At 37.7% G+C, this 26,737-nt stretch overlaps 1 protein-coding gene across 2 annotated transcripts in view; it reads left to right on the top strand.

Annotated features, from left to right (window-relative positions):
• plxna4 (plexin A4) overlaps positions 1–26,737 on the top strand; it is a 333,778-nt gene that overhangs the window by 241,716 nt on the left and 65,325 nt on the right. For both annotated transcript variants that reach the window (XM_047389857.1, XM_047389856.1), the window contains exons 8-14: positions 2,057–2,156; positions 3,705–3,819; positions 15,970–16,170; positions 16,881–16,977; positions 19,677–19,867; positions 24,544–24,695; positions 25,413–25,536. In XM_047389857.1, the coding sequence (XP_047245813.1) occupies positions 2,057–2,156; positions 3,705–3,819; positions 15,970–16,170; positions 16,881–16,977; positions 19,677–19,867; positions 24,544–24,695; positions 25,413–25,536 (980 nt within the window). The remainder of the gene's footprint in view (positions 1–2,056; positions 2,157–3,704; positions 3,820–15,969; positions 16,171–16,880; positions 16,978–19,676; positions 19,868–24,543; positions 24,696–25,412; positions 25,537–26,737) is intronic.

Raw genomic sequence — 26,737 nt, 5'->3', positions numbered from 1 at the left:
CATACTTGAAGAAATCCCTTATGGGACTCTGGAGCTTTCTCCAAACTTTTGCTGTTGTCTTTTTGGTAGCTAGCGTGGTGAGCAAATTGCAATTTATAAAGTGCAGCCAGGGTCCATTGGGCCTGCTGTATGGTGCCGACAGCAAAAGTAAACTGTTCACGTGGAAACAAATCCATTCCGGATTAGTTCTCAAGGCTTAAAAATAAACTGAAAAACACAAAGGGTATTATATCTTTAATTTCAGTACGGTTTAGTTTTATGAACGCACAATACAATTCCAGTTAGTTATAGTTTTTATATTTTGGTTTTTCTGTTTGTTTTAGTTAAGTATAATAACCCTGGTCAGAGAGCAACATTAGAAGTGGTAAAATGCTTAAAAGTGGTCCTTTATTAGTGAACTTGTTTCTGTTGTACCTGCAAACCCACAGCTGGATCTCATGGTATCAACAGAAGTGGGGTGTAGAAATGCATGTAAATTAAAGCTTACATGATTAATAATGTGTCCCCACAGAGTCCCCACAGAGACAGTAGTCAGCAAACCTACCTTTGAGGGGAAATGTCACAACTCATATCTGCATAAAATGGCCAAGAAAGCAAGATTGTGTTCACTCCCTAATAGCATGCTGTTTAATAAAAGCACTTTGACAAGTTCAAAGTGCGCCACAGTTAAAGCCACACATTAAATTATGCTAAGACCATAACACTTCCATCCTTCTTTGTTTGGGAAATAAAGACAATTTAGGAGAATGAGATCAGTTCGAATTCACAATATCTATTTTTAAAATTGTTACTGTTTAGCTGTAGAATGGAAAAGCCAGGCAAGAGGTAGGCAACAGAAGTGAGGGGTTGATCCTTATGATAGTGAAATCCTGGTGGATCTGAGCAGTACAGCATTAATATGTAGTACTCACATCTTTACTATTTTTTTATCCTAATACTTCATACAGAAACAAAACAGGAAAAGAAAACTCACCCTCATATCTGCTGCTGTAAACAAAAGTATGATTTGTTAATCCACAAAAGGGCAGTGCCCATTTAAAGATGCACATCTGACATTAAGCACGTTTCTAGGAATTACCAACATTTATTCAATGGTTGCAGCGTTAGCCACATGTAAAGTTGGTAACGCCGCAATAATGCAAACATAGATGTGCAAATATATACAGAAAAACCTTTTCTCACACACACACATATACACACACACACAAAGCTTTGCTGCCCAGACGGGCAAATGTATGTGTTTGTTCTGTGTTTGACAGAGAGAGTAAAATGTTTCTTAAATGTGAATCTTTCATCTCCTGTTTTTACTAGTACTCATTAGTAACACTTGGTGTAAAGAGAGAAAAGGGTGCACATCAGATGAAGAGAGGAAAGGATAGAGTGTGTTAGCAGGCTTCAAGGTAACATTTAGGTGGCCTAATTAGGACAGATCTGCTGTCACCCATGCTTTACTCCGATTGATGAATGATTCCTTCTTTGTTAGAGAGATGGAGGGAGACACACAGGGGAAAGGGAGTCAAAGTGTGGAAGGAAGTGAAGAGACATGTGTGTAAAGATAGTGGGAATGGGAGGGAGAGTTAAAGAGGTAGTGCAGAGAATAAGCAGTTAGATGTGTGGATGTGTTGATGAATTAAACATGAACTCCTTCATTAGTGCCAGACAAAAGGACACACCTAATACAGACGAGGTGCGAGTTGATACACTTACACAAAAGTACACATGGTTGGTGTTTCATGTTCTTCTTTTACCTTGTGAAAGATAGTCTCAAAGAGATTTCAGAGGGAATATTGCCCATCCCAAGGAACATGTCTATGCACCGACTTTTACTTCACGCACAGCTGCATGAAAAGGAATTGACAGAACTTTCCCTTTAATTCCTGCCATTTTGAGACAACCTTTATCAATGCAACAAGATGACCACCTGTTGCTTCTTAGTTGAAAAATAAAACAGATAAACACTGTTAGAATGTATTTGAACACAGTAAATGTTAATAATTTGTTCAATAAATGTTTTAAAATTTTCATTTCAATTTTGACCATCTTCCGTTTTCTGTAGGTGACCACCAGATAGTGCAGCTCTATCTCAGGTCCAAGGAGACGGGCCTGGCGTTTGCAAATACTAGTTTTGTTTTCTACAACTGCAGCGTCCACAAGTCGTAAGTCAACCTCTACTGCTAGCTTTGAAATGCACTTCAATCATTCTGCAGCAGTGTTTTATTAAAGTTTTCGTGTATTTTGGAGCACCAAAATAATAACATTCCTCTAGATGGATTTCAGAATGTATCATTGGCAGCCAGCTTTCTTCTCTCTCTCTTTTGACATTTTATGTTTGAACTCCCCTGCAGGCCTGTTCTTATAGTTCTAAACCCTTTATTTGAAGAAATGGCTAGCATTCTTAAGATGCTGGGTTTTTTGGGGTTTTTTTTTGCATTACAGTTTTGCCAAGAGGTTTACATTCATTCATCATCTTTGTAAATGTCATAAATGTTTGACTTTAAATATTTATTTTAAAGAAGAAATTCAGAGTGAAATACAATTACAGTGTCACTATTTTCTATAAATAAAATATTGATACTTGGATGTCATTCTAAGTCACACAAGTTAAAAATTATTCATCTAGTTCCAAATATTTACATACCTTCTAACTCATTTTAATAAATGGTGATTGCACAAAAACTACACACTGTGTGTCATCAACAACCTTCTGGCTGAAATCTGGCTGGATATTTGATGACTTTCTTTGCCAGAATTACAACAGTGAGTTGAGTTTCCTGTGATGACCCTGGTTTTAGGCACAGTTCATATACTGTAGTTTCAACTGGAATAAGGTCAAAGCTTTAGGAAGGCTGCCAAAGAAGCTTACTTTTAGGTTGTTGTGTTGATTCAAAAACCAGTTCTGATATGTGTTTGGGACCGTTGTCCAGTTAGGATACCCAACTGTGTCCAGATTTCAACCATCTATGTGTTGATTTAAGAATAAGTTAAATATTTTGGAAATATTCTCTATTCCTTGTAATTCCTTCCACTTTGTGCAATGCACCAGTGCCACTGATAACAAAACAACCCTAAAGCAAGATGCTTCTACCGCCATGTCTAAGAGGTGGGACAGTGGTCTTAGTTTTGAAAACCATCCTAACCAATTTCCATTCATCTGAGCATGACAGTTTGGGTCAGATGGTTATAGCTTGGACACAGATGATTGTTCTTACAGGATGATGGTCCCAAACACATGGCCAAGCTGAGTCTGAGACAGGACTGTTTATAATTAACTACACTAATTTTGCCAAGAAGGGTGATCACATATTCAGCTTGAATTTATGCTAAAATCTTGATAATAGCTGCAGAAAAGAAAAATAATCACATAGAAAGGAACATTCAGTTAAACATTAGGGGTCTACATATATAGTGTAGCCTTTCTACATAATTTTGATCCTTGTGTGGATTTTAGAAAATCCAAAATATGTTTAAACCTGCTAAAACAATATGTTTTCAAACACTGAAACTGTATATTGCATGATTATTTCACCTTCCAAAAAACAGCTGAAATGCAACATAACAATCCAGAAAGTAACATGTCCATCTAGACTACATGGAAACTTGTGACTGCATCTATAAGTGGATTAACTAAGCTTTTTCGTTGTTTTCTACAGTTTCTTAGTAATTCAAAACTCTCTCTTTCCCCTGTAATCCTGTTTTTTTTTCAGGTGTCTGTCTTGTGTCAGTAGTCCCTACCAGTGTCATTGGTGTAAATACAGGCATGACTGTACCCATGACCCTCGCACTTGTTCCTTCCAGGAGGGCCGAGTCAAGAAGCCTGAGGTCAGTGGATCTTATACTGGAATAGTACATTCTTCTCAGATATTCTTTGAGCTTAATTATACACAACATTTTAACATAGTTGAATTCATAAAAAAGCTTCTCTGATTTAATTTTTTCCCTTTTTAGAACAGGGGAGAGTCAGAAAATGTTATGGGGGGCATTACTGCTGCTTTTTATTTGCTGTCTATTTTAAAGTTCCTTTTAATTGATCCTCTACTGATAAAATCCAGATTATTTATGTTCAACATCATCTCACAATACCCCCACCTATTTTGCTATATATATATATTAGACAGCTAAAAATAGCAGAACATATTGGAAGTTTTTCCTCCAGCTGGTCTCCCTACAGTTTCCTCCTCTTGGGTGTACCTGCATGCAGAGATTTGGATACACCCTGGTGGCTGGACATCTTGCCATTCATGCACATTTTTTTAATTCCAGATTTTTTGATGGTTAAGCCCCTTAACAGTTCCTCACATGACGTGTCTACTGATTTTACTGTTGAAAATTATCAGATAGATTCTGACCTCCATTATATTGTTGTTTAGTGTTGAGAGAGTGAGCTTCCTTCAGTCTAAGTTTTATGAGTAAAATAAAATCGTCTTTGGATCAAAATTACCAACAAATGTTATGCCAGTCATGAACATGCCCATGGCACAAGGTTAGGGTAGCAAAAGGATGAGAAAGTTATGTCTGGAGCTCAGGAAGTCCACAGTTGTTTTTTTCTGAGCTGTTAGAACTAGATTTTATTCATATATAAGTACTTTACATTGCTCACCATGTCTAGAAATTCCTATAATTTGTTTTTGTGTATAGTAAATCAACTACGTTGAAAGAAAATGAGAGGAAATGTTTTTATATATGACACTAATATTTATATTTTTAGAGCTTATGTGCAAAAAGTGTTATGTTAAAAAGATTGCAACACCTTTCAGCCATAGTACATCCATCTGGCACAAGTATCCTGGCATGTCCCGCTTTTGACTGCACTTCAAAGGGCAGTGGAAGCTAATAAAACTGAGTCATTTCACATGCCCATCCCTATTCCCTGCAACAGCTTACTCTTTGTGAATTATCAATAATATTGGCAGCCAGTCCTATTCCCGTCGAAGCAGAGCCCACTGTAATTAGGCAGCTCTGCTGCAGAGGACGAGCTGTGCGCTGGAAGGGGTACGCTAAGCAACAAGCCTCCAACCCTGCCACTCCCCATAACATGGGGTTATTTTACACAGTTATGGGGTAGCCTTCTTGGAAAGGAAGGAGGTCAGTGAAGGCCGCGATGTGTGCCCAAGATTTCAGACTCTGGGTTCAGTAGTAATGCAGTTATTTCCAATTCTACTCCATGCTTTTATGTTTTTGTGACAATGTTAGTCTCCCTGTGATAAGCCAATTCATTGTGGCTTTCAGTGGAGGGCTGTACAGGGACTTAGTGGCCTGTTAATCCTAGCCTGAGGTGAGGTATGATTAAGATCACTAGTGCTCATGTCTGAGTTGGCAGACGCTGCACAACGGGTAGAGACAAGTTCAGCCAGATATCTTCTTTTGATGAGCAGTCTGCTATCATTGTGTTATTCCACTCATATCCCCAAACCTCCATCCCCTATTTATTTTATCCTTTTGAACTGTCTGCTTAGTTTGGCTCAAACAAAAGTCTTTGCAGGTTTACATTTCTACTTAGCTTAGACACTGATGTTCAATATTGACTTAGGTTAATGTGTGAATTCATTCATATTGTGTGTTTGCTAAAAGAGAAGGATAAATACAGAAAGGATTTAAAAAGCAGGTGTCATCCAGGCTTAATGACTTTTAATTTGCTTTTAATTAACCCTTTAATTCCAAGGTGATGTATTTACTGCCAGATTTTTGATGCTGTTTAGAAAAGATAGTTCAGACACATGCATACAAGCTTAGGAACATGCAGACACACCCACAAAAGGCAATGCATCAACTTTGTAATAAAATGAGGCTGTCTCTTTCTGCTGACAATGATTTTATGTTAACTATTACAATTAGGGGATTTGAGGCGGTGATCTCAATAATCCCTTAACTCTATGTTAATGAGTGAGGCCAGCAGAATCTCCCCACTGCTTGAGCTTGATGTTAGTATGCAGCACAGGGTGGAGTTTAAGCCAGGCCTGGGTATTTCATTCATGCCAGCAATGATATGGGCACAGGGATCAGACGTTGGCCTGTTTGCCCTCAATACATCTCAAGGACATAGCCATTCTGGCTCTGCAACAAAGACTTGGATACACTAATGAAAGAATCAGCAGTTACTCTACTTACATTTTACTGACATATGAATTGTTTGTTTATGTTCATCCACTGAACAGACTTTGTTTGCCATCTTCCTCAAACTACAGTCCATATTCATAACGCGCACACATTGTATCACCATAAGAAAGTGATGAAACTGGGTACACTTCCCATTCTCTTTGTCTGATGAAAACCACAGGAGGATATTTCCCTATCTTCTTTTCCTGTCTACAACACAGCATGTTCATATCCTGAGCTACTGCCAAGTCTTTCCCTAATATATTCGGTGGGTAGGGAGATGGAAAACACAAAAAAAAAAAAATATTAATGTCACTGAATTCATTTTACTATCTCCCAGCTCATACCGCACTTCTCATCTCCTAGCATTGTTTACTTCCTGGCTGCTGCAGTGATCCATGTTTTGAAGTTTATTTACTAGCAACTTATTGATCAGGTGATCAGGATTATTTTTTTAAAGAAGTTAAATGCCAACCACAATAGCTGTTAGCTGCCAATACTGGATAGGAATGGTGGAGAGAAGTACCTCATTTCAATTTATAGGCAAATCAATGTTATCCTTTTTGCTGGTGGTTGAATCAGCAGAAAAATTGCAAAAAGAAAGAGGTTGTAAAAGAAAGGAGATATGAGATTGGTGAGGTAATAAAACTGAATCATTAACCATTAAAGATCTCCAGGCTCTGCATTGGAAACCTGTGCATCTTAGAACAAGATTTTAAGATGTTTGTATTAATAGTCTTAGTTCAACCTGTTAGTTATTTGCTTTCCTGCTGCAGGTCTACTAGACCTCTCTAGAGTTGATCTTTTTAAAAGCAAACCTAAAACATCTATTCACTCAGGCTTATAATATACACTGCTCAAAAAATAAAGGGAACACTTAAACAACACAATATAACTCCAAGTGAATCAAACTTCTGTGAAATCAAACTGTCCACTTAGGAAGCAACACTGATTGACAATCCATTTCACCACTGTTGTGCAAATGGAAAAGACAACAGTGGGAAATCTTTGGTGATTAGCAAGACACACTCAATAAAGGAGTGGTTCTGCAGGTGGGGACCACAGACCACTTCTCAGTACCTATGCTTTCTGGCTGATGTTTTGGTCACTTTTGAATGTTGGTGGTGCTTTCACACTTGTGGTAGCATGAGAAGGACTCTACAACCCACACAAGTGGTTCAGGTAGTGCAGCTCATCCAGGATGGCACATCAATGGAGCTGTGGCAAGAAGGTTTGCTGTGTCTGTCAGTGTCCAGAGCCTGGAGACGCTACCAGGAGACAGGCCACTACACCAGGAGACGTGGAGGAGGCCGTAGGAGGGCAACAACTCAGCAGCAGGACCGCTACCTCCGCCTTTGTGCAAGGAGGAACAGGAGGAGCACTGCCAGAGCCCTGCAAAATGACCTCCAGCAGACCACAAATGTGCATGTGTCTGCACAAATGGTTAGAAACCGACTCCATGAGGATGATATGAGGGCCCGACATCCACAAATGGGGGTTTTGCTCACAGCCGAACACCGTGCAGGATGCTTGGCATTTGCCAGAGAACACCAGGATTGGCAAATTTGCCACTGGCACCCTGTCCTTTTCACAGATGAAAGCAGGTTCACACTGAGCAAATGTGACAGACATGACAGAGTCTGGAGACACCGTGGAGAGCAATCAGCTGCCTGCAACATCCTTCAGCATGACCGGTTTAGCAGTGGGTCAGTAATGGTGTGGGGTGGCATTTCTTTGGAGGGCCGCACGGCCATTAGGTACCGAGATGAGATCCTCAGACCCCTTGTGAGACCATATGCTGGTGCAGTTGGCCCTGGGTTCCTCCTAATGCAGGGCAATGCTAGACCTCATGTGACTGGAGTGTGTCAGCAGTTCCTGCAAGATGAAGACATTGAAGCTATGGACCTGAATCCGATTGAGCACATCTGGGACATCATGTCTCGCTCCATCCACCAACGTCAGGTTGCACCACAGACTGTCCAGGAGTTGGTGGATGTTTTAGTCCAGGTCTGGGAGGAGATCCCTCAGGAGACCATCCGCGTCTCATCAGGAGCATGTCCAGGCATTGTAGGAAAGTCATACAGGCACGTGGAGGACACACACAATACTGAGCCCCATTTTCACTTGTTTTAAGGACATTACATCAAAGTTGGATCAGCCTGTAGTGTGTTTTTCCACTTTAATTTTGTGTGTGACTCCAAATCCAGGCCTCCATTGGTTAATAAATTTGATTTCCATTAATGATTTTTGTGTGATTTTGTTGTCAGCACATTCAACTTTGTACAGAACAAAGTATTCAATGAGAATATTTCATTCATTCAGATCTAGGATGTATTATTGTGTGTGTGTGTGTATATATATATATATATATATGAACTAATAATACTTTTTACAAATTTAACACATTTTATACTTTTATGTGTTTAATTATATTTTTGATTTTTGACACATTATGAGCTTCTCAGCCACATTTATTTCAGTAACTGTTTATTTATGTCGTGTGTTTCCTCATTTCATGATTGTTTCCTTAGACGTTCCTCTACATGTCTTTTATTTATATGTCAAATATTTAATTTGTTTATTTTAGTATTTTCCCTTTGTGTTTGATTTGTATGTACAAATAGTCAAAATGTAATTTGACTGTAATCTGACAATAGACCTAAAATATTTATTTATGACAAGAAATGTGAAAAGAAACAATCCTCAAAATTATGTTAAATTAGGAAAGAATGACATTTTTTTTAAGACATTAATAGTTATCTACTGTTCTTAGTTTTTAGCAAATTCTAAAGTTGAATAAGTAATTGCAAAACTTCCAGTTGTTGCTGCACTGTTGTTCTTTCAACTTTTAGTTTAATGGATAAATAGCTTTTTTTATAGCCAAACTGAATGGTAAAAGAAGCTATTTTGAATTTTAGTTCTCCATTAGGAGCAAATGAAAAAATAAAAATAAAGCAGGAGAGCGGCAACAACTGAAATGAAGAAAAACTGATTGTAACAATAAGGGAGGAGCAGCTGCAGGCAGGGGAGTTAGCAAAGAATAAGGAGGAGAGTATTTTTGCCTTAGGCTCTGTTGGATATGATAAAACTGGGAAGCTTTCGGTTACCACAGGGTGTTGGTGCGTAAGTATGTGTCTAAAAACTTAAGATCCTTTTCATCTTCACACCTTACGCTTCTATAATTATGGGCCTTTCTCTCTTTTTGTTACCACCGCACTCCCTCCCTCTCCTCTTAGCTTCAAACTATGCCAAGGGCTTTTACATTCACAGCTCCCATTCTGCTTCCTACTCTCTGTCACTTTCCCCATCTCCACCCTTCACACCTCCCACCAGCCTCTAATTATCAGATCTAAGTAGGTCCCCTAGAAGAAAAGGAGTTAGGGAAGAGCAGGGAGGAGAGAGAATCAGTGATCAGCTTGACGAGAGACATGAGAATGGTCATTGAGCTGGTACATCAGATGAACTTCACTGGCTGCTTTTTTTGTATATATATCCAGGTTCACACAAATGCACATACACAGGCCACAATTTAAGTCTACTTCCTTCACCTTAAAAATGTGGTCCTCTGGTCTTTGTTCTGCAAAGATTAAAGCATAAAGAGGTTAAAGGAAACAAGGATGAGAGGATATGTCATCATGTAACAGACATCTCCCCCCTCACTTCCCAAATGTAATGTCCATGCAGATAAATACACTGATGTTTAACTAAAGGGATTTAAAGATTAAATCTTATAAAAAAGCAACATATTCTGTCAGTTGTCCACATTCTTTTAAATAATCCATGAAACAGGTTGTAAGTACTTTTAACAAGAAACTACGCAACTAGATGTGTTAATGGATCTTTTACAGCGTCACACTTTATAGTATGGAGTACAAAATGTTTCAGACAGATTTCTTACAAGATGTCATTACCACATAAGACAAATTATTTCCTCAACTTTTTAATTTTTAAGTTTATTAAAATACACTAATAATCAGTTAATAACAAAGTAAAATATTTATTGCATGCATATATAGTATTTTACTAACAGATGCACCTGAATAAATTGGAATATCAAGAAGTTACTTTTTTATGTTAGTAATTCAGGTCAAAGCGTGATGCTCATAGATTTGTTATACAGAGAGTGAAACTGTAAATTGCAAATGTTTATTTCTGTTAATTTTAAGGATTATGGCTTATACCTAATGAAAACATAAACTTCAATTTCTCAGAAAGCAGAATGTTACATAAGACCAATAAAAAATTGAATACAGAAAAGTATATCCATATACTGTGCAGCACTCGACACTTGGTCGGGCTGCTTTTATATGAATAACTCCATCAATGCGACATATATTGAAGGCAGTTATTCTGTGGCTCTGCTGAGATTTTAAGGGAGCTCAGTTTGCTTTAATAGTTGCCTTCAGGTTGTCTTAATTATTGTATCTGGTGTCTCTCATCTTACTCTTGACAATATGCCATACATTGATAAGTTGTCAGTGAGGTCAAGCCAGTTTGCTGGACAATCAGTCTTTTTATTCTGTTGAATAGGCTTTGCTCTACAATCTTCTTCAGCCTGCAGTTTTTGTTGCTTGTGCAAAATTGACTTGTACACTTGATCTTTTCACTTAACTTCCCCTATGCTTAGATGAAGCACTCTGTGAACAGCCAGTTTCTTTACCCTTTTTGTTGCATTCCCCCTATCTGGAGGTTGGCACTGCATGTCAACAGGACAACTGTCAGCAGCATTGCTTGTGATTGTCTACGCCATAACGTAACGTTTCTGTACTAAAAATTTTTTTAATTGGTTTCAAGTAATACACTGATGTTCTGAGAAAGTGAATTTTGGGTTTTCATTAGCTTTTAGTTTAATACAATGAATCTATATATAAATCTATATAGGTTGAACTCTAATTTATTAAGATGGACACTATCTTTGACCATATTATAATAGTATAATATATATATTTATGTTGACAAGTGCTGTAGTCTAAGTAGATGCCTGAGTAAACAGCTTACTCTCAGGGTGCTTTCCCCATCTCCACTATTGGGGAACAATAATAAAACCCCACACATTACATCAGCTAAAGATTTAGATAAATGTTTAAACAACAATGCTCAGCTCCCTTGCCAACAACATCATAATTCCAAACCAACTAGGGAGACATGCATCTTTGTTTGTCCAAACCCATAAAAGCCCATACTGCCAATGCTCACATTCTGTTGTTCTCTATTTGTATTCACAAACAGAAATCACAGCTTGCAGTCACATACAGGGGGGAGAACAAGTATTTGATACATTGTCAATTTTCCAAGTTTTCCCACTTGCAAAGCATGTAGAAGTCTTTAATTTTCATCACAAGTACTTCTGTGACAAAAATCCAAAAAAATCACAGGACAGGTGTCTTTTGTACAGATAATGAGTTCAAACAGATGCAGTTAAAACAGGTAATGAGTGGAGAACAGGAGTGCTTCTTAAAGAAGATCTAACAGGCCTGTGAGAGCCGAAATTCTTACTGGTTATTAGGTGATCAAATACTTATAATATATAATATAATGCAATAAAATACAAATTAATTACTTAAATATTACACAATGTGAGGTTTAATGTTTTCATATTTTGCTTTCTTGTTTCTTGTTAAACTTGGCCTGCCTCCATGATCAGGAAATTACATTTTTGTTTACTTTTGTTTGCTGTAAAAAAATATTTACCTATAATACAAACTGTAAATGCTACAAGAAAACACAAGAGCCGTTTTCTGAGAGCAGGGGTATAATGCTGAGTCTGCTGAAAATCACTAGCACGTGGTTCTAACTGGATGAAAATAACTAAAGTTGTATAAACTCAATCTCTTTAGATTAGAAATAATACATTCACACAGTTTATAGAAAACATTTTGGTCACTTTAACCCACAATTTATTTAACCTACACATATAAGAGAATGTCTGAAAACACTTCCACAGTACCCTTTTTCTATGTTTATATTAGAAATGTTACAATGCAGGCATTTTTTTCAGAATTCTTTTATGGAGAAAGGATTAACAGTAGATCATATATTGCAGTTAATAGGCCAGCTCTTGAGGAGACAGCCCAGATAACCAGCTGACCTTGTCAGGATGCATGGAATGTGGTGTGTTTGGAGATCGAGGCCAAACAGCAGAACTGTTAACTGAGCATCACCTGCATGAAACATCTACATTTCCTTATACTTTTGTTTTCCACCAGCTTCATAGCAATGTGTCCTAATGCAGTGAGACATGCTAGCGGGATGGCTCCCAAAGTATAAATTGATTACTGGGGAGAATGAATACAAGCCGGACGAGAAACATTGCGGACCAGAAGAAACCCAGTAGGTTTTTAGTCAAGTTCCCCTGCTGCCTGGGCGTTAAGAGATGTGGGAGGTGCTTTTCCCCTCCCAAGGGCTTCAGTGATAATCTGGCCATAAGAAAAACAATGTTGTTTTAATATATATTTTTAACATTGATTAGGGCTGCATGATATTAAGAATACATGATATTATTGGTCAGAGTTGTGTGAGTATAGCGGATTAGCAAACTAACATTATGCCATTAACTTTACAGGGTTTGTATATGGGATTAGGGCCTAAATTCTGTCATTACTGAATAAAGTGCTAATGTTGATTGATATTTAGTTTTCCAGCCAATTATATAGTAGTTAAAAAAATGCTCAAAGCACATCTATATCTTCATAAGACAGAAATCACAAAAGGTTTCTTTCCATGCCTTTAAGTTCTTCAAATTAATTGTGAGGAAGAGTGCCTGCTCACTACGGGCTGTAGCAGAGCTGAAATAATTATAATTTAACAATATTTGAAGCTTTTAAATAAATGCAATTCGATCATCCATTATATTTTTGCTTTAAATTTCTGTGCTAATACCATCATAGTGTAAAATCATGTTATTTTTACCATACTGTAAAAGTATCATACTTGCCTATGCCCAAGTACAATATAGTTTGTATGTTACTTTATAGAAAATATATGGCTTCCAAACAATTTATTTCACCTAACATACACACAATGACCTGACCACAGATGTGTATAAAATTCAACCCCTTCATCATTTCACAGCAATATCTTAGTAGATCTGTGTCTTGACGATTCCACTCAGGCGCGGTTTTAAGTCATACTTCATTGCTTTCTGTGTTTTCCTTTCCACAAACCTGATCAGATTTATTGTCCCCATTGTTCATGTCTATTAACTGGAAAAGATGTGATTAAAAATGGATTGCATCTCTCTTTGCTCTCCCACTCATTTTCATTCTCCAAATATGACCCTTCATTCTTAGGAAAATGAGATTTGGAAGAGCAAACACACATGCACCGCCACCTTGTTCTCCTCCATTGCTGAACTCACCCCCCTCCGTGTGTCATTTATCTATAATGACTTTGTGAATAGTGTCACAGAGCGTTGGGCTCTCTCACCACGTGATTGAGTCACTCACTAGTCAGTCACTCAGCCTACCCAAATCAAGAGGGTTTTAATGAACTTCAAACAAGTGTTATCGCACAGTTCAACGTGTGCTGTGCTTCAGCCCTACTCCCCCCAGCCCCCCCTCCCTGGCTTCATTCTTCAGGGGGCTCCTCTTATCTACTTTCTTTCTTTTCAACCTCTTTGCATTTCTCTCTTAGACATACTAAAGCTTCCCCTGTCACATATGCTCAATGGTGTTCCTGACTCAGTTTGGCTCTTCTTTTGTTGTTCCTCTCTCTCATTTTGCCTGTTTTCCTGTCTTTTCACTATCTACTGCTCTTCTGCAAAACACATGAAACATATTGCAAAGTGCTCTGGGAAGCATTGTTCTTTTTTACTGCGTTTACCCTTATTTACCACCCCCCATCCCCTCTTTTTCACTTTTCACTTCTTGTCCTTTATGTTGCCTGTTCATCCTTTGACATCCCTTTGACATATTATTTTCTCTTTTTGATCTTTCTGGCATTCCATGTGTCCTCTGTATTTAGCCAGCCACTCACACCTGAAATAATTGGTAGGTAACATAAGATTTTCAATTGTAACCAGATTTGTTCTCCACTCTTACTCTGGCATTCATTTTCATTAGCCTATTTTGGCAGAAAGTGATCTTATTTTTGGAACATCTACAAGATCTTTTTTTATTTAAAAATGCTTAAAAACCTTCTCTGTGTATATGTCTTGCATATCTAGCAAATTAATTGAGATTATTCCGAAAGTATCTGCTTCAATCTATAATTGATGCTTCCCTCCTGAGGATGATATCAGCAGAGTAGCAACCAAACTGGTCCTATATTCTCTAAATGTGAACAGATCCGGAGACTATTTATGAGAAGCATCTTATCGCATCTCGACAGGGAGTAACAGAAACAGGAAATGCAGAAAAACAGTGCATTGATAAGTGGCTATCTTATTAAAATAAATTGCTTTTGAAGTATTATTTGAGAGCCCTGCCAGTATACCCGTTGAAGTAAATTATTAGGCCTGAAAGTGAAATTACAGTGTGTCTGTTAACTGTGAGCCATTTTGGCCATATGCGAAATAGTCATTTATACTGGCCAATGAAAACTTCAATCACAATTTTATCATATTTCTGTCATTGTAACTTTAAAAATAAGTAAATGAGTTAATATTTGAAGTAATTTCTAAATCCTCACTATTTGTAGACTATAGCTGTTTAAGACTGGATTATAGATTATAGGTTAAAGGTGAAATACTTAATAATGAGACACATTAAAATGTGTTTCCAGAACACATAAAGGTAATTTTAGATGGGTCCTTTAGCCTGAAATACTTGTCTACAATGACAAACAACTAAAGGGCATTTGTTTAAAATGTATGTTCTTTGCAAAATAATTCATACCCTTTGAGTTTTTACACATCACAACCATAAATACCAAGGAATTAGGATTTTGTGATAGAGCAACACAAGGTAAAACATATTCGTGAAATGGAGGGAAATGGATTTATAGTTTTTTTTACAAATAAAAATCTGAATGGTGTGGTTTGTGTTCGCATTTAAGCACCCCTTCCTCAAAAATCCAGTCCAATTAGAAAAAAAAAAGGACACATATATCATCATGAAGACCAAGGAACACAAGATAGGTCAGGGATAAAAGAGTAGAGTATGGTTTTTAAACAATATTCCAAGATTTGAACATCTCACAGAGCACTGTTTAATCCACCATCTGAAAATGTATGGCACAACTGGAAACCTACCATGACATAGCTGTCCACCCTAACCCTAACTATCTGAGTAAGGAGAGCATTAATCAAAGAAGTTGCCAATAGGCCTATAGTAACTCTGTGGGAGCCACAGAGATCCACAGCTCAGGTGGCTGAATATTTCAACACACAACTATGAGCTGTGCACTCCACCAATGTGGATTTTATCTCAAGAAGAAGTCCATTGGAACCCCTGCTTAAGCAAACATTTGGAAGAAGCTTACAAGCAAAGCACCATGGTATGGTGAAACATAGTGGTGGCAGCATCATGCAGTGGGGAAGATGCACAGAGTTGATATGAAGATGGACGGAGCTAAATACAGGAAAGACCTAGAAAAAAAACAGTTAGAGGCTGCCAAAGACTTGAGTCAGGGTCAGATGATCACTTACCAGCAGAACGACACCGACAAACAATGGAATCTTAAAATGTTCAAGGGTCTGAATAGTTATTTTAAAATTTAGAGCTGTTTGTATTTATGTGACCCTTCACATATCTAACATATACATAAAAAGTGGAGTTCGGTTTTTGTCATGTAGCATGTTGCTGTCCTTCCACTAAAATATATATTTCTTTTTACGTAGAACTTAAGTAAAACATTTTTAAATACACATTCTAGTCATATTAATTTAATAACTCTAATCTATTATAAAATGATTGAACATTTATGTTTATATTTCAGGGCTGTCCACAGTTGCTGCCTGCAGATAGGATACTGGTGCCAGTCAACGTGGTAAAGCCCATCACTCTGCGGGCTAAGAACCTTCCCCAGCCGCAGTCTGGACAAAGGGGGTATGAGTGTCTCCTAACCATCCAGGGAAATGAGCACAGAGTTCCTGCCCTGCGCTTTAACAGTTCCTCAGTGCAATGTCAAAACACATCGGTAAGAATTAGCATCAGCAATGGCTCACATGTGCTCACCTAACCACAGTTTAGCAGATGTCGCCCCATATTTAAAACCTTTTCCATGAAAGTGTTTGCTACCTCCACTAATATATTACACTGATAAAAGGTAAGTTTAGGTCTTGAGGTATGAAGGGATTATATGAGATAAAAGCCTAACTTCATTTTCCCTCCATCGAGGCTCCATCCTCTCCCTGAATCTATCTGAATAATGAATTGACAGCGAGTATGAGAGGCTTTATGCTGGTCTTGATGCTAATCGTCTGTTGATGCAATAACATCCCATCTTCCTGTCTATCTTCATCGCTCTACATGTGTGTGTGTTAATGTCTACGTGTCAAGATGTCTGTGGGATTGGGTGTGTAATCACAGTACAGGGCAAACATTGTAGTTTGATTGAGCTGTGAAAGAGGGAAACTGTAATTTAGCAGAAAATTATGATTCTAGCACCAACCTCTCGTACCGCTGGTGTTACAGAACCAAATGAAAAATAATCTCATCTTTGAATGCTCTCTGGTGTGTTTTCACTGTGTATAATGCCACCTGTTGTTGCTGATTATGTGTTTTAGGGATGAAAGGAAATTAACTATTAAAAGCATTCTAACATGTAAATAATATATGTAAAGATTTCTCTGTGTTTAATACTCCTTGCAACTTCCCTAATCTCTTTTCTGGTTGCCATGGTTTCAGTATTTCTACGATGGGATGGAGATGAGCAGTCTTCCCGTGGAGCTGACCGTCATCTGGAATGGAGATTTTAGCATCGATAACCCCGCCCACAACAAAGGTGACCGCTCAGACAAATGCGGGTGTTGGTGTGCTCATGTTCACCAACACAAGTAGATGCATCAGCTCATCAAGTCATTCACTTTACACTTAGTCCAATATGGTCTCCTCACAAACTCTCATCTAGACATACATAGTGGAAGCTGCTGCTTCCCAATTGTTGCCCTTGCAGCCTGTCTCCATAGCAACATGTGGTGGTGTGCTGAGGTGAAGCATCCATTTCCTGATGTTGCCATGAAGAGTGGTTAACTTCAACACATCCTCCTTCTTTTCATTTTGTCCATCTTTTCCCATCTGGCCGCCTTGCGAATTACCCTTCCAACTCTCTGAGTTACATTTTCTTTGTATCTCCTAAATACAGTTCCTTTTCCAGAGCACCTTTTATTTCAGTGGGACTTTTGTGATTTGCTTTTCTCTGTCCTTACTGCGTTTCTTGTTAGTTTTGCAAGACTCTGTCTATTGCTGCAAACCTATTATAATTATTGGGAAACTAGAGCAGTGTAAGACACAAAATCTAAATATATTGGTGAAAATCATCTAACAGTTTGCTTCAATAATTCAGTTTAGAAAGTGACTACCATTTATAGATTTCCTACACTGAGGATGTATTTGATTTTTTTTTCTGTTTTGTTTTGATCAATAGGGCTTATAGCTAATAAAAACCCCAAATTCAATTTCCCTTAAACTTTCAATTTTGTGTAAGACAAATAAAGTTGATTTTATTACAGAAATGTTATGACCACTTGGTAGTTGTCCAGCACACAGTCAAGCTACAAAATTATATGGCTAAAGAACATGGCTATTCATTGGGTAAAATAACCAATCATATTAATGGAAGGTTACGTTCAAGGAAAATGAGTGTTGTAGGAAAATGTGCACAGGCAACAAGGATAACCACAGCCTGGAGAGCATTGTGAAACAAACCCAGTTCAGGAATTTGGGGCACTTTCACATAGCATGGATGGAAGCTAGAATCAGTGCTTCAAGACGTTCCACACACAGGACATGGGCTATAGTTGTTGTATTCGTTGTGTTAAACTACTCCTGAACCAGAGATGTCGTAAGAAGCTTCTTACCTAATGAGAAAAATTACTTGACTGGTGCTCATTGGTTAAAGTCCTCTAAAGGTAAATTTTAATTTCATTTGGAAATGATGGTCCTAGAACAGGGTTCTGCAACCTTTACAATCCAAAGAGCTATGCTTGCATTGGTCCAGCTAAATAAGATTAGTTTTTGATCCACAAATGTTACACAACGTTTTGAAAAAGACACTATATTTTTGATAAATATAAATAGATAAATAATTTTCTTCTGTGGTGTTATGGTGTTATTAGTGAAGAAAGATGTAAAAAACCCAATAACAGGAAAAATAGATCTAAAAACATATTACTGGTACTTTTAGTGTTGTTCTTTTGTGGAAATTCAATGCAATTATTCCTGCTAAAATCTGCATTTGCTATTATATCTACATTTCAAAACACCACTTATAATTTTTAGGCAAAGTTCTTAAGTGCCATTTTGGAAGGTACCAAGAACCAGTAGCGGCTCCGGAGCCATGGGTTGCAGACCCCATCCTCGAATCTGATGCAACGGGTCCACGTTGCTTGGGGTCCAGTGTGAAGTTTCCACAGTCAGGGATGATTTGAGGGGCCAAATCATTTGCTTATGTGGGTCCAGTATTTTTCATCAAGTCCAGTCAACATAGCCATCCACCAGGGAATTTTAGAGCACTTCATGCTTCTATCTGCTGACAAGCTCTATAGAGCTACTGATTTCGTTTTTGCAGCATGACAAGGTACCTGCACATTCTGTCAAAAGTACCAGTACCAGCTTTAATGACCATGGTACTACAGTTGATAGGCCAGCAAACTTGTCTGGCCTGTGCTCCATTGAGAAGGAGTATTTTCCAGAGGAAGATGAGAGACACCAGACCCAACATTGCAGACAAGCTGAAGGCCTCTAATATAACAACTTGGGTTTCTTTTACACTTTAGAAGAGCCACAGGCTGAGAACCTCCATTCATGCTGGATTTATGCAGTATAGGCAGTGCAAGAGCAGCCTGGACCAAGTGCATATGCATATACAGTGCAGGGCACTTGGTAGGTAATAAATCTAAAAAATGTATGAATTTAACTGACAGGCAACCCGTTTATTTTCTCTAAAGGCACTGAAGTCAGCTTTGTTAAATATATTGTTAAAATGTGTATTATAAGCCAAGCTGACACTGAGCTGCAAGGCAAAATTTGTTGGGTATTTGTGGATGTGTTTACATACTGTGTAAAAAACACATCTGCAAAATGTATCCTTGAGCATAAGTGCAGAATCAAAGAAGCAACAAAAGTTCCAAAGGAGATGCTTGAAATGGAGAACACTTCTCAAACCACCTCCTGCTTTGTTTGCCTGCGGAGGAAGCATCTCCTGGGGCATTTTTGATGGGCACTTCACACACGCATCTAATGGCAATTAAAAGAGAAAATGGCTGGTTTGTTACCATGGAGATGAGATGTTAAACGTGTGGTGGGTGACGAGAGGCAGGAGAAAGCATTGTAGGAAATTTGTTGAGGCAAAGCAGGAGGGAATGTAAATATGTGTCCAGTTGTCTAGCCTTTTTGAATAATTTTTCCAGACTAACTTGTTCCTCCTTCCCTCCACATTTTCTTTCCCCACCTTTCTTTATATCTCTCCTTCTTACTACACAGTTCATCTTTATAAGTGTGATGCTCAACGTGGAAGCTGCGGTTTGTGTCTCAAAGCAGACCCACTGTTTGGGTGCGTTTGGTGTAAAGGAGAGAACCGCTGCACCCTCAAGCAACACTGTTCCCTCCCTGAGAACCAGCTGCTTGAGCCCAATGGGATCAACAGCAAATGCACCCACCCAAGAATTACACAGGTGAGACAAAAACACTAGTAGAAGCATGCATTTCATACAAAACAATAGCCAGTTGTGTTAAAATAATAGCAGTGTTTAAAAAGGTAAGTGAAGCTCAAAATTATTGCAATGCAGCTGGGAACAAAGCACATTCGTGAAAACAAAAAGTAGGTCAAGGTAGCTCTTCATGCAGGTGAAACAAGCCATCCTATTGCTGTGCAAACAGAAGTCAAGTCAAGTTTATTTATATAGCACTTTTCAGCAACAAGGCACTCAAAGCGCAGAAGAAAGCCCACCCAGGAAATTGCTATCATTTTTGGAGTAGCAAAATCTACAGTTTGGCATATCCTGAGACAGAAAGAAAATGACATAAAGGAATTGCCTACACCTGCCCAAAAATTGCATTCAGTCAATTGTCTAATTAGTTTTGATCCCTTTGAAAAGAGGGTCACACATGTTAAGGAGCTAAAACTCCTAAACCCTTTATACAAGTTGAATGATATCCTCAAATGGAAGGTAATGGTCTGCACAATATGTTCATGTCCATTCAGGTTTTGGTATATGTCAAGTTTTTTTCTCCATCTGAAGTCACTTCAGCATTTTCCCAAACTTGAAAAGGCTTGCTTCCTCCAAAGAGATGCAGGAACAACTCAGCTCAGTCACATTTGTTTATTCATCCTTTCTTTTTAGATGGATCTTAACAGCAGTGCAACATTCCTAGGACATAAGTAGGTTGACAACCTACAAACAGATGAGATAAACATTAAACATCAGAAACAACAATGTTCACTTTGACTTTTCATATTTAACTAGTTTCTTAATGCTTTTAATAATTTTCTTTTAACTTAACAGTGAATGAAAAAGGTAAACTAACTATGTTGCAAAGCGTGCATACTAATATGTATCCAACCACAAACAATCAGCAAATTTCGGTACAGTTTTAGTTTTTCAAATAATATTGTCCAGTTCCTACCAGTGGCACTACACTTTCTTGGCCACAGAGAACCATAATTTCTACCAAGACAGTGACTTATTTGGTTATCAGTGTTGGGATGCTATTATTTTAAATACAACAGTATTTCCATGCAAATAGTACATGCTTGGTAAATTTGTTCTTGGGTGCATCAAGAAATTGCAGTATGGTTAAAAACACTTTTTTCAAGCAAAGCCAGTAGATCACATCTCATATAGAGTGCACTGTGGACGCTAATCATTTCAGCACACGTTTAAAAGCAGTGAGCCATCAATGGCTTTTGAGTTCAACAGAATTAGCATGAATGGATATATTTAGCTCTTTTAAATCTGCATTAACACATTACTTCAAATATTACTGCAGTATTGCACAAGTTATGACATAATAGTATAGCAACATATTTAGATATGTTTAATTTCTCTTTAATTGTGAAGGTGTAACAAGACAAAGCAAATCATTCTTACAGTTGCAAGTTTTCATTTACCTGCCAAGATATTTACACAAACCACCCACTTAACATGTCGTACTAATGAAAACACTGTGTGCGCTGGGGTAGTAGACTTGACCTGTGCGAGATGTATAAAAAGGTTATGTGATAAGAGTTAATGAGATGAAAGATACAATTACCCAAAGGTTAGATGAATGAATAGCTGCCCAGGTGATGGGAGTGAAGGATGTGTTGGCCTTACATAAAAGAAGACTGGTAATGGATGGCCAGGTTGAACAGGACTTTAATTACATACGAATGAAGTGTTGGAGAACATCCCTCTGTACCTCCTCTCCTCTTTTTAGTGAAAATGGATAGGTTCCCTCTGCATTCTCTTCCATTGAGAAAAGTCAGGCAAACGGTGACTGACTTTATATGCAATACAAAGGTATTAATATTAGATTTTAAAAATTGTGTCGGGTTACAAACCCAAGATTTTTTTTACAGCTTTCTTCTATCAGAATGTTCTTTCACCTGAGCTGTCTCTTCAGCAACTCCAGAGTTACATTGGGCCTCTTGGTTGCTTCTCTGATTAATGCTGTCCAATGTCTTGTTTCTTTTGCCATGAAGCCATTCTTTATATTCAAATTATGGATTGAACAATGCTCTGTGAGAACTTTACTCATGTCCTATCTGCTGTGTTCCTGGATCTTCATCTTGCTGTTTGTGTGCAAATGTTCTCTAACAAACCTCTGAGGTCTTCACCAGATCATCTGTATTTATACTGAGATTAAACGACATACAGGTAGAATCCATTTACCAACAAGACGGTTGCTCTGGATGTTATTTAGGGGTAGCAGAGTCAAGGGGGATCAATTCAAATGCAAAGCACAATTTTCAGTTTTATTTGTAAGAAATCATATAAACCATGTATCCTTTGCCTTCCACTTGACAGTAATGTCAAGAGTTGTTCTCCTCTCTTACAACCATTTATATTGTTTGTTTTTTTAAAAATCAGAAACGGTTTTATTGGTCAAGTTTGTGTGCACAAACAAGGAATTTGGTTTCACATGATCACAGTGTATAGATATTAAATACAAATATATAAACTATATAAATCGCATGCATTCTTACAGAATGTAAAAAGATAAATAATAACCCCTTGTGCCTTTTTAAAGTATGAAAGCCAGTCTGCTTTAGTCTAGCACTGGTGTATGTTTTCACTCAGAACAGTGGATTTATTCGATGAGATGGGATCGTATGTCTTCTTTAATCCCTGAAGCTGCAGTCGGGATGTATTGCAACCTTCTCACTTCCCCCATAAAAACTGTCAAGAGTGAGGACTTTACCAAGACAAGCCAGCCTTCAATGCATTCTAATAAACTCCACTGATATCACATTTTCCACCAACAATATGAGTGACTTGCCTAGAAATATGAAAAGAATAAGAGAGAAGTGATTGTTTGCCTCTAATTGTTTCCATCAATTATCTTGTCAAAGTCAAAAATCTAATCAGTGCCTTATTTTGTCACTCTCCTTCCTTTTTTGTCTTTTCTTACGCTTTTTTTCTTCTCCTCCTCCCTCTTTATTTCTCTTAAGTCAATCCTCCTAAGTCAAATATTATATTTTCTAATGAATTGAGAGCCACAAGGCATTGTGTGCAATCTTTTTTAATTGGGTGCATTGTAGCCCTTTTCCAAATGGCTCTTTTTTTCATTAAGAAACCCGTAGGGAGCCTTATTAATCAGAGACATTGAACCATTTGATAACAATATCTCCTACATGCTAATCTCGAGACTTGTTGTGCATGACTTGGCTAAAGATTGGCTTAATATTACATGTTAGGCTTTTTGAAGTTGTTTTATTCCTCTACATTTTTGAATAATCAAACCGTAGTATTGAGTATTTTGAATGTACTTTTGTTGGTGATATATGGAGTAGATGCAACAGCCTTTGCTCTAAGATAAACCCACTCATTTGCTCAGCCCTTTACCTGTCATGTGAAACCCACAGGGGGTCACTTTGCCACATATACACAGAACTGAAAAAAAGAGAGCTGCCATTGCAGATGGCTCCTGTCTGCAGCCTGCTGGACTTGTATTTGGCAGAGACTGATAGGGACAGACTACTCTGTCTCCGTTTGTAACATCTATCCATCTGGACAGGCCTGATGATGTGTACACACACACACAAACACACAAGCTGGCCAAAAGGTTGTTTTGTAAGAAAGTAGTGATGGATGTTGCGGCCATATTACCTACAATGAGAGATGCTTTTGATAAATCAAATAGACCCTAATTGTTGTGATGATGTCACCCAATGTCAGGATCTAAGTTAGTTCAAATTTAACTGACTGTTCTAGACTTGATATTCAAATTTAAGAAAGGACAGAGTGTTAACTTCTAACCGTCTTTCACCTCTGGAGCTTTTGTTGTAGTTGAATGTGTCTTTATCTCTTTTGATCATGGGTTTAAACAAACAATTAAAACTTTTCCTTTGAAACCTCTTCGAAACAGGTGCAATTAAGAGGTTACATTGTTCAGTTTCTTGCTCACTTTAGGTATCTATTGGTTCTGAATAGGTCCTCTTTTAATGCAGCTATTCCACAATCCAGCACTAATGAGTAGCACATTTTTAGAAGAGCTGCAGAAATACTGTTACCCATTTTCCCATTAACTGACTGGCTTCCCTGGCCTTGGTAAAAAAACAAAAAAAACATTCCCATACTATGATGCAGCCACCACCATTTTTCATTGTGGGGATGGTGTATTCAGGTTGATGGGTAATGTTAGTTTTCTGCCACAAACAGCATTTTGCATATAGACCAAAAAGTTCAACAACAAGCATCTTCTTGTGTTTGCTTTGTCCTCCACATAGCTTGTGGCAACCTACAGTTTTATGGCTTTCTTTCAACAATGACTGTCTTCTTTCCACTCTTCCACAAGAGGCATATTTTTGCAGCACGTAACTCTTTCCATTTTCAGCTGATTGCATAGTGCGTGGATTTTGTTTAATAACCTAAACCTCTCCACAATTCCATCCCTGACAGGTCTGATAAATACAAAACTATGCAGGTTTTTATTTTTTTTTAAAGCTGAAAAGCATGTATTATTTACCTTCCTCTTTACAATTATAGACAAATGTAGACTAGAAGAAACGTACACTTACAATCTATTGTGTGTTGCAGGTAGCAATTTTAACGTTTTCTACAAACCAGTGGTCAAAAACCACATTGTTTTAAATGTGTAAATGAGCACAGTTACAGAAATAATCAGCCCGAGGTTTGGATCCCAACAGATCAACCCTCTGCGGGGTCCCAGGGAGGGTGGTACGCTTGTAACGATCCGTGGTGAAAACCTGGGACTGGACTTCAGAGAGATTCAGGGTAATGTGAAGGTAGCTGAGGTGGACTGCACCCCCATACGCGAGGGTTACATCCCTGCTGAACAGTAAGTCATATTTTTTATTATAAAATCATTTTAAACAATAAGCCTTATGATCCTTCATGTACTTTAATGTAACTTATTGCAAATACATAAAACTAAAAAGGGGTTTATATGATAATTATTTTTTACTTAAAATTGTCATGAAACTCAGGTTGAAATCTAACTGTCAGCAGTGTACATGAAGTGAATAAAACTTGAGTACTTAAAGTACTTAAGTGCACAATTTATACATTTATAATTTGTAATGACAAACACTCAAGCAGCTGCATATACATTAGTCCATACAATCAAATAATCATTTTAGAAAGTTCTGGAGGTCAGATTTAGTTGACATTCAATTTTAATCCACAGCTTGGGCTTCTTGCAGGTGCCATCTGTCAAATTAGTTTAAAGTTGGCTTATCAACAGACACAGCACCTCTGCTTAAAAAGAAAGTTGTGGGCCAGCACTTTCTTAGTAAGTGCTGACCCAGCAGAGGTAGCTGTAGCTGAGGTCATATGTAAAAGAGAAGATTTTTTCCTTTTTCTCGTTATTCATGGGAGGTAAAGTTACTGCCAAATGATGTATTATTTTTGTTTTTGTTTTACATCAACAAGAGTCCTCCTGCACAGTTTTCTTCTCACTTGCTTGCAAGGCTGAAACAAGTCTAATAGGTATAATTTTATCAGTTTCTGTGTGGATTCTTATACATTCTACAGTAATGTTAATGTATGTTTGCAGGATTGTTTGTGAGATGGGTCGAGCAGAGATGAGCCAGTATACTGGGAATGTGCAGGTGTGTGTCGGGGTTGGAGCATGCAGACCAGAATTTATGGCAAAATCATCCAAGTACTACTACTTTGTGGTGAGTGTGTATTGTTAATTAAACTTTTTTATGTATTTATCTCACAGTTTTTTTATTTTACAGTCATATGACTGTAAAAATACTTTTAACTTGTGACTTATTGAGTTTTGACTCTTGCAAACTTCTTTTCATTGTATCATCTAGATGTCAGGTGTTCTCTGTTCTCACCTACTGCGCTAATATATGTTGGATTTTTTTTTTTCCCCACATGATAACTTCTCTCATGTGTGCATCCGTTGTGAGACATGGCTGTTACTCACTTAAGATGAGACAGAAAAGCTGATGTTTCTAAAAGCATTTTCTGACACGAACTCATAAAAAAAAACATTACACCCAGTGCTGTGTTCTTTCAATACTCTCCAAGCACACAGTCACCAACACAATTGCACGTTCTGGTATAAATTTCCAGTGGTTGCTTTTATGTACTTGTTTTTACGTTATAGAATCATATTTACTGTTATCATTTAAATGATGCTGGCTGGGGTTTATTTCCCACTGAGGCCCCTCTGCACAGAAGGATGAGATGTTACAGCTAAACATCCAACACAGCAAGCTTAGATGGGACCATAAGAATGCCGGATGGCTTCATAATGGATTGGTGCAATGTCCAGCATGAGTAACTACTACTGTGTAAATTTCATAATGTTTCCAAAGTGTTATTGCCTGTGTCTGTTGCCAGAAGGATCTGCAAGAAAAGATTCTAGTACATTTATTCAGTAATATTCATTACATTTAGATGATGAGATGATTACTCTGATTTCCTGTTTAAACTGTTTCTGGGAAAAGGAACTGTTTTCTAAAAAGATTTGTTAATAGTTGTTATCTCTTTTTTACTGCTTTAACCTTTTTCCCTTACGTACTTATCAGATATTTGAGAATCATTTGCAATAGACAGTTTTTGTAAAGTCTTGAGTTGCAGATACAGATTTGAGCTAATTGTGATTTGTCTTTACACTTCGCGGAAGAAGTTAAGATTATTTACATTCCAAGCTGCTGTGTTATAACTAGGCAGTAAAGTGTAGCGGTACAACATAGCAAAAAAGCGACACAACCAACACTCAACAGTATAGCTCTGAGAACACTGCATGACCCCGTGGATATTTGTTGCTGTGCTTCACATAATTATATGCAATATTTGTTTCCCTACATTAGCCTGACTATTTTTCATCTGACTAATCTTACCATCCAACTACCTACATAG

The sequence above is a fragment of the Girardinichthys multiradiatus genome, chromosome 17, assembly GCF_021462225.1.
Source record: "Girardinichthys multiradiatus isolate DD_20200921_A chromosome 17, DD_fGirMul_XY1, whole genome shotgun sequence".
NCBI lineage: Eukaryota > Metazoa > Chordata > Actinopteri > Cyprinodontiformes > Goodeidae > Girardinichthys > Girardinichthys multiradiatus.
This window is presented reverse-complemented; position numbering and strand designations above follow the sequence as displayed.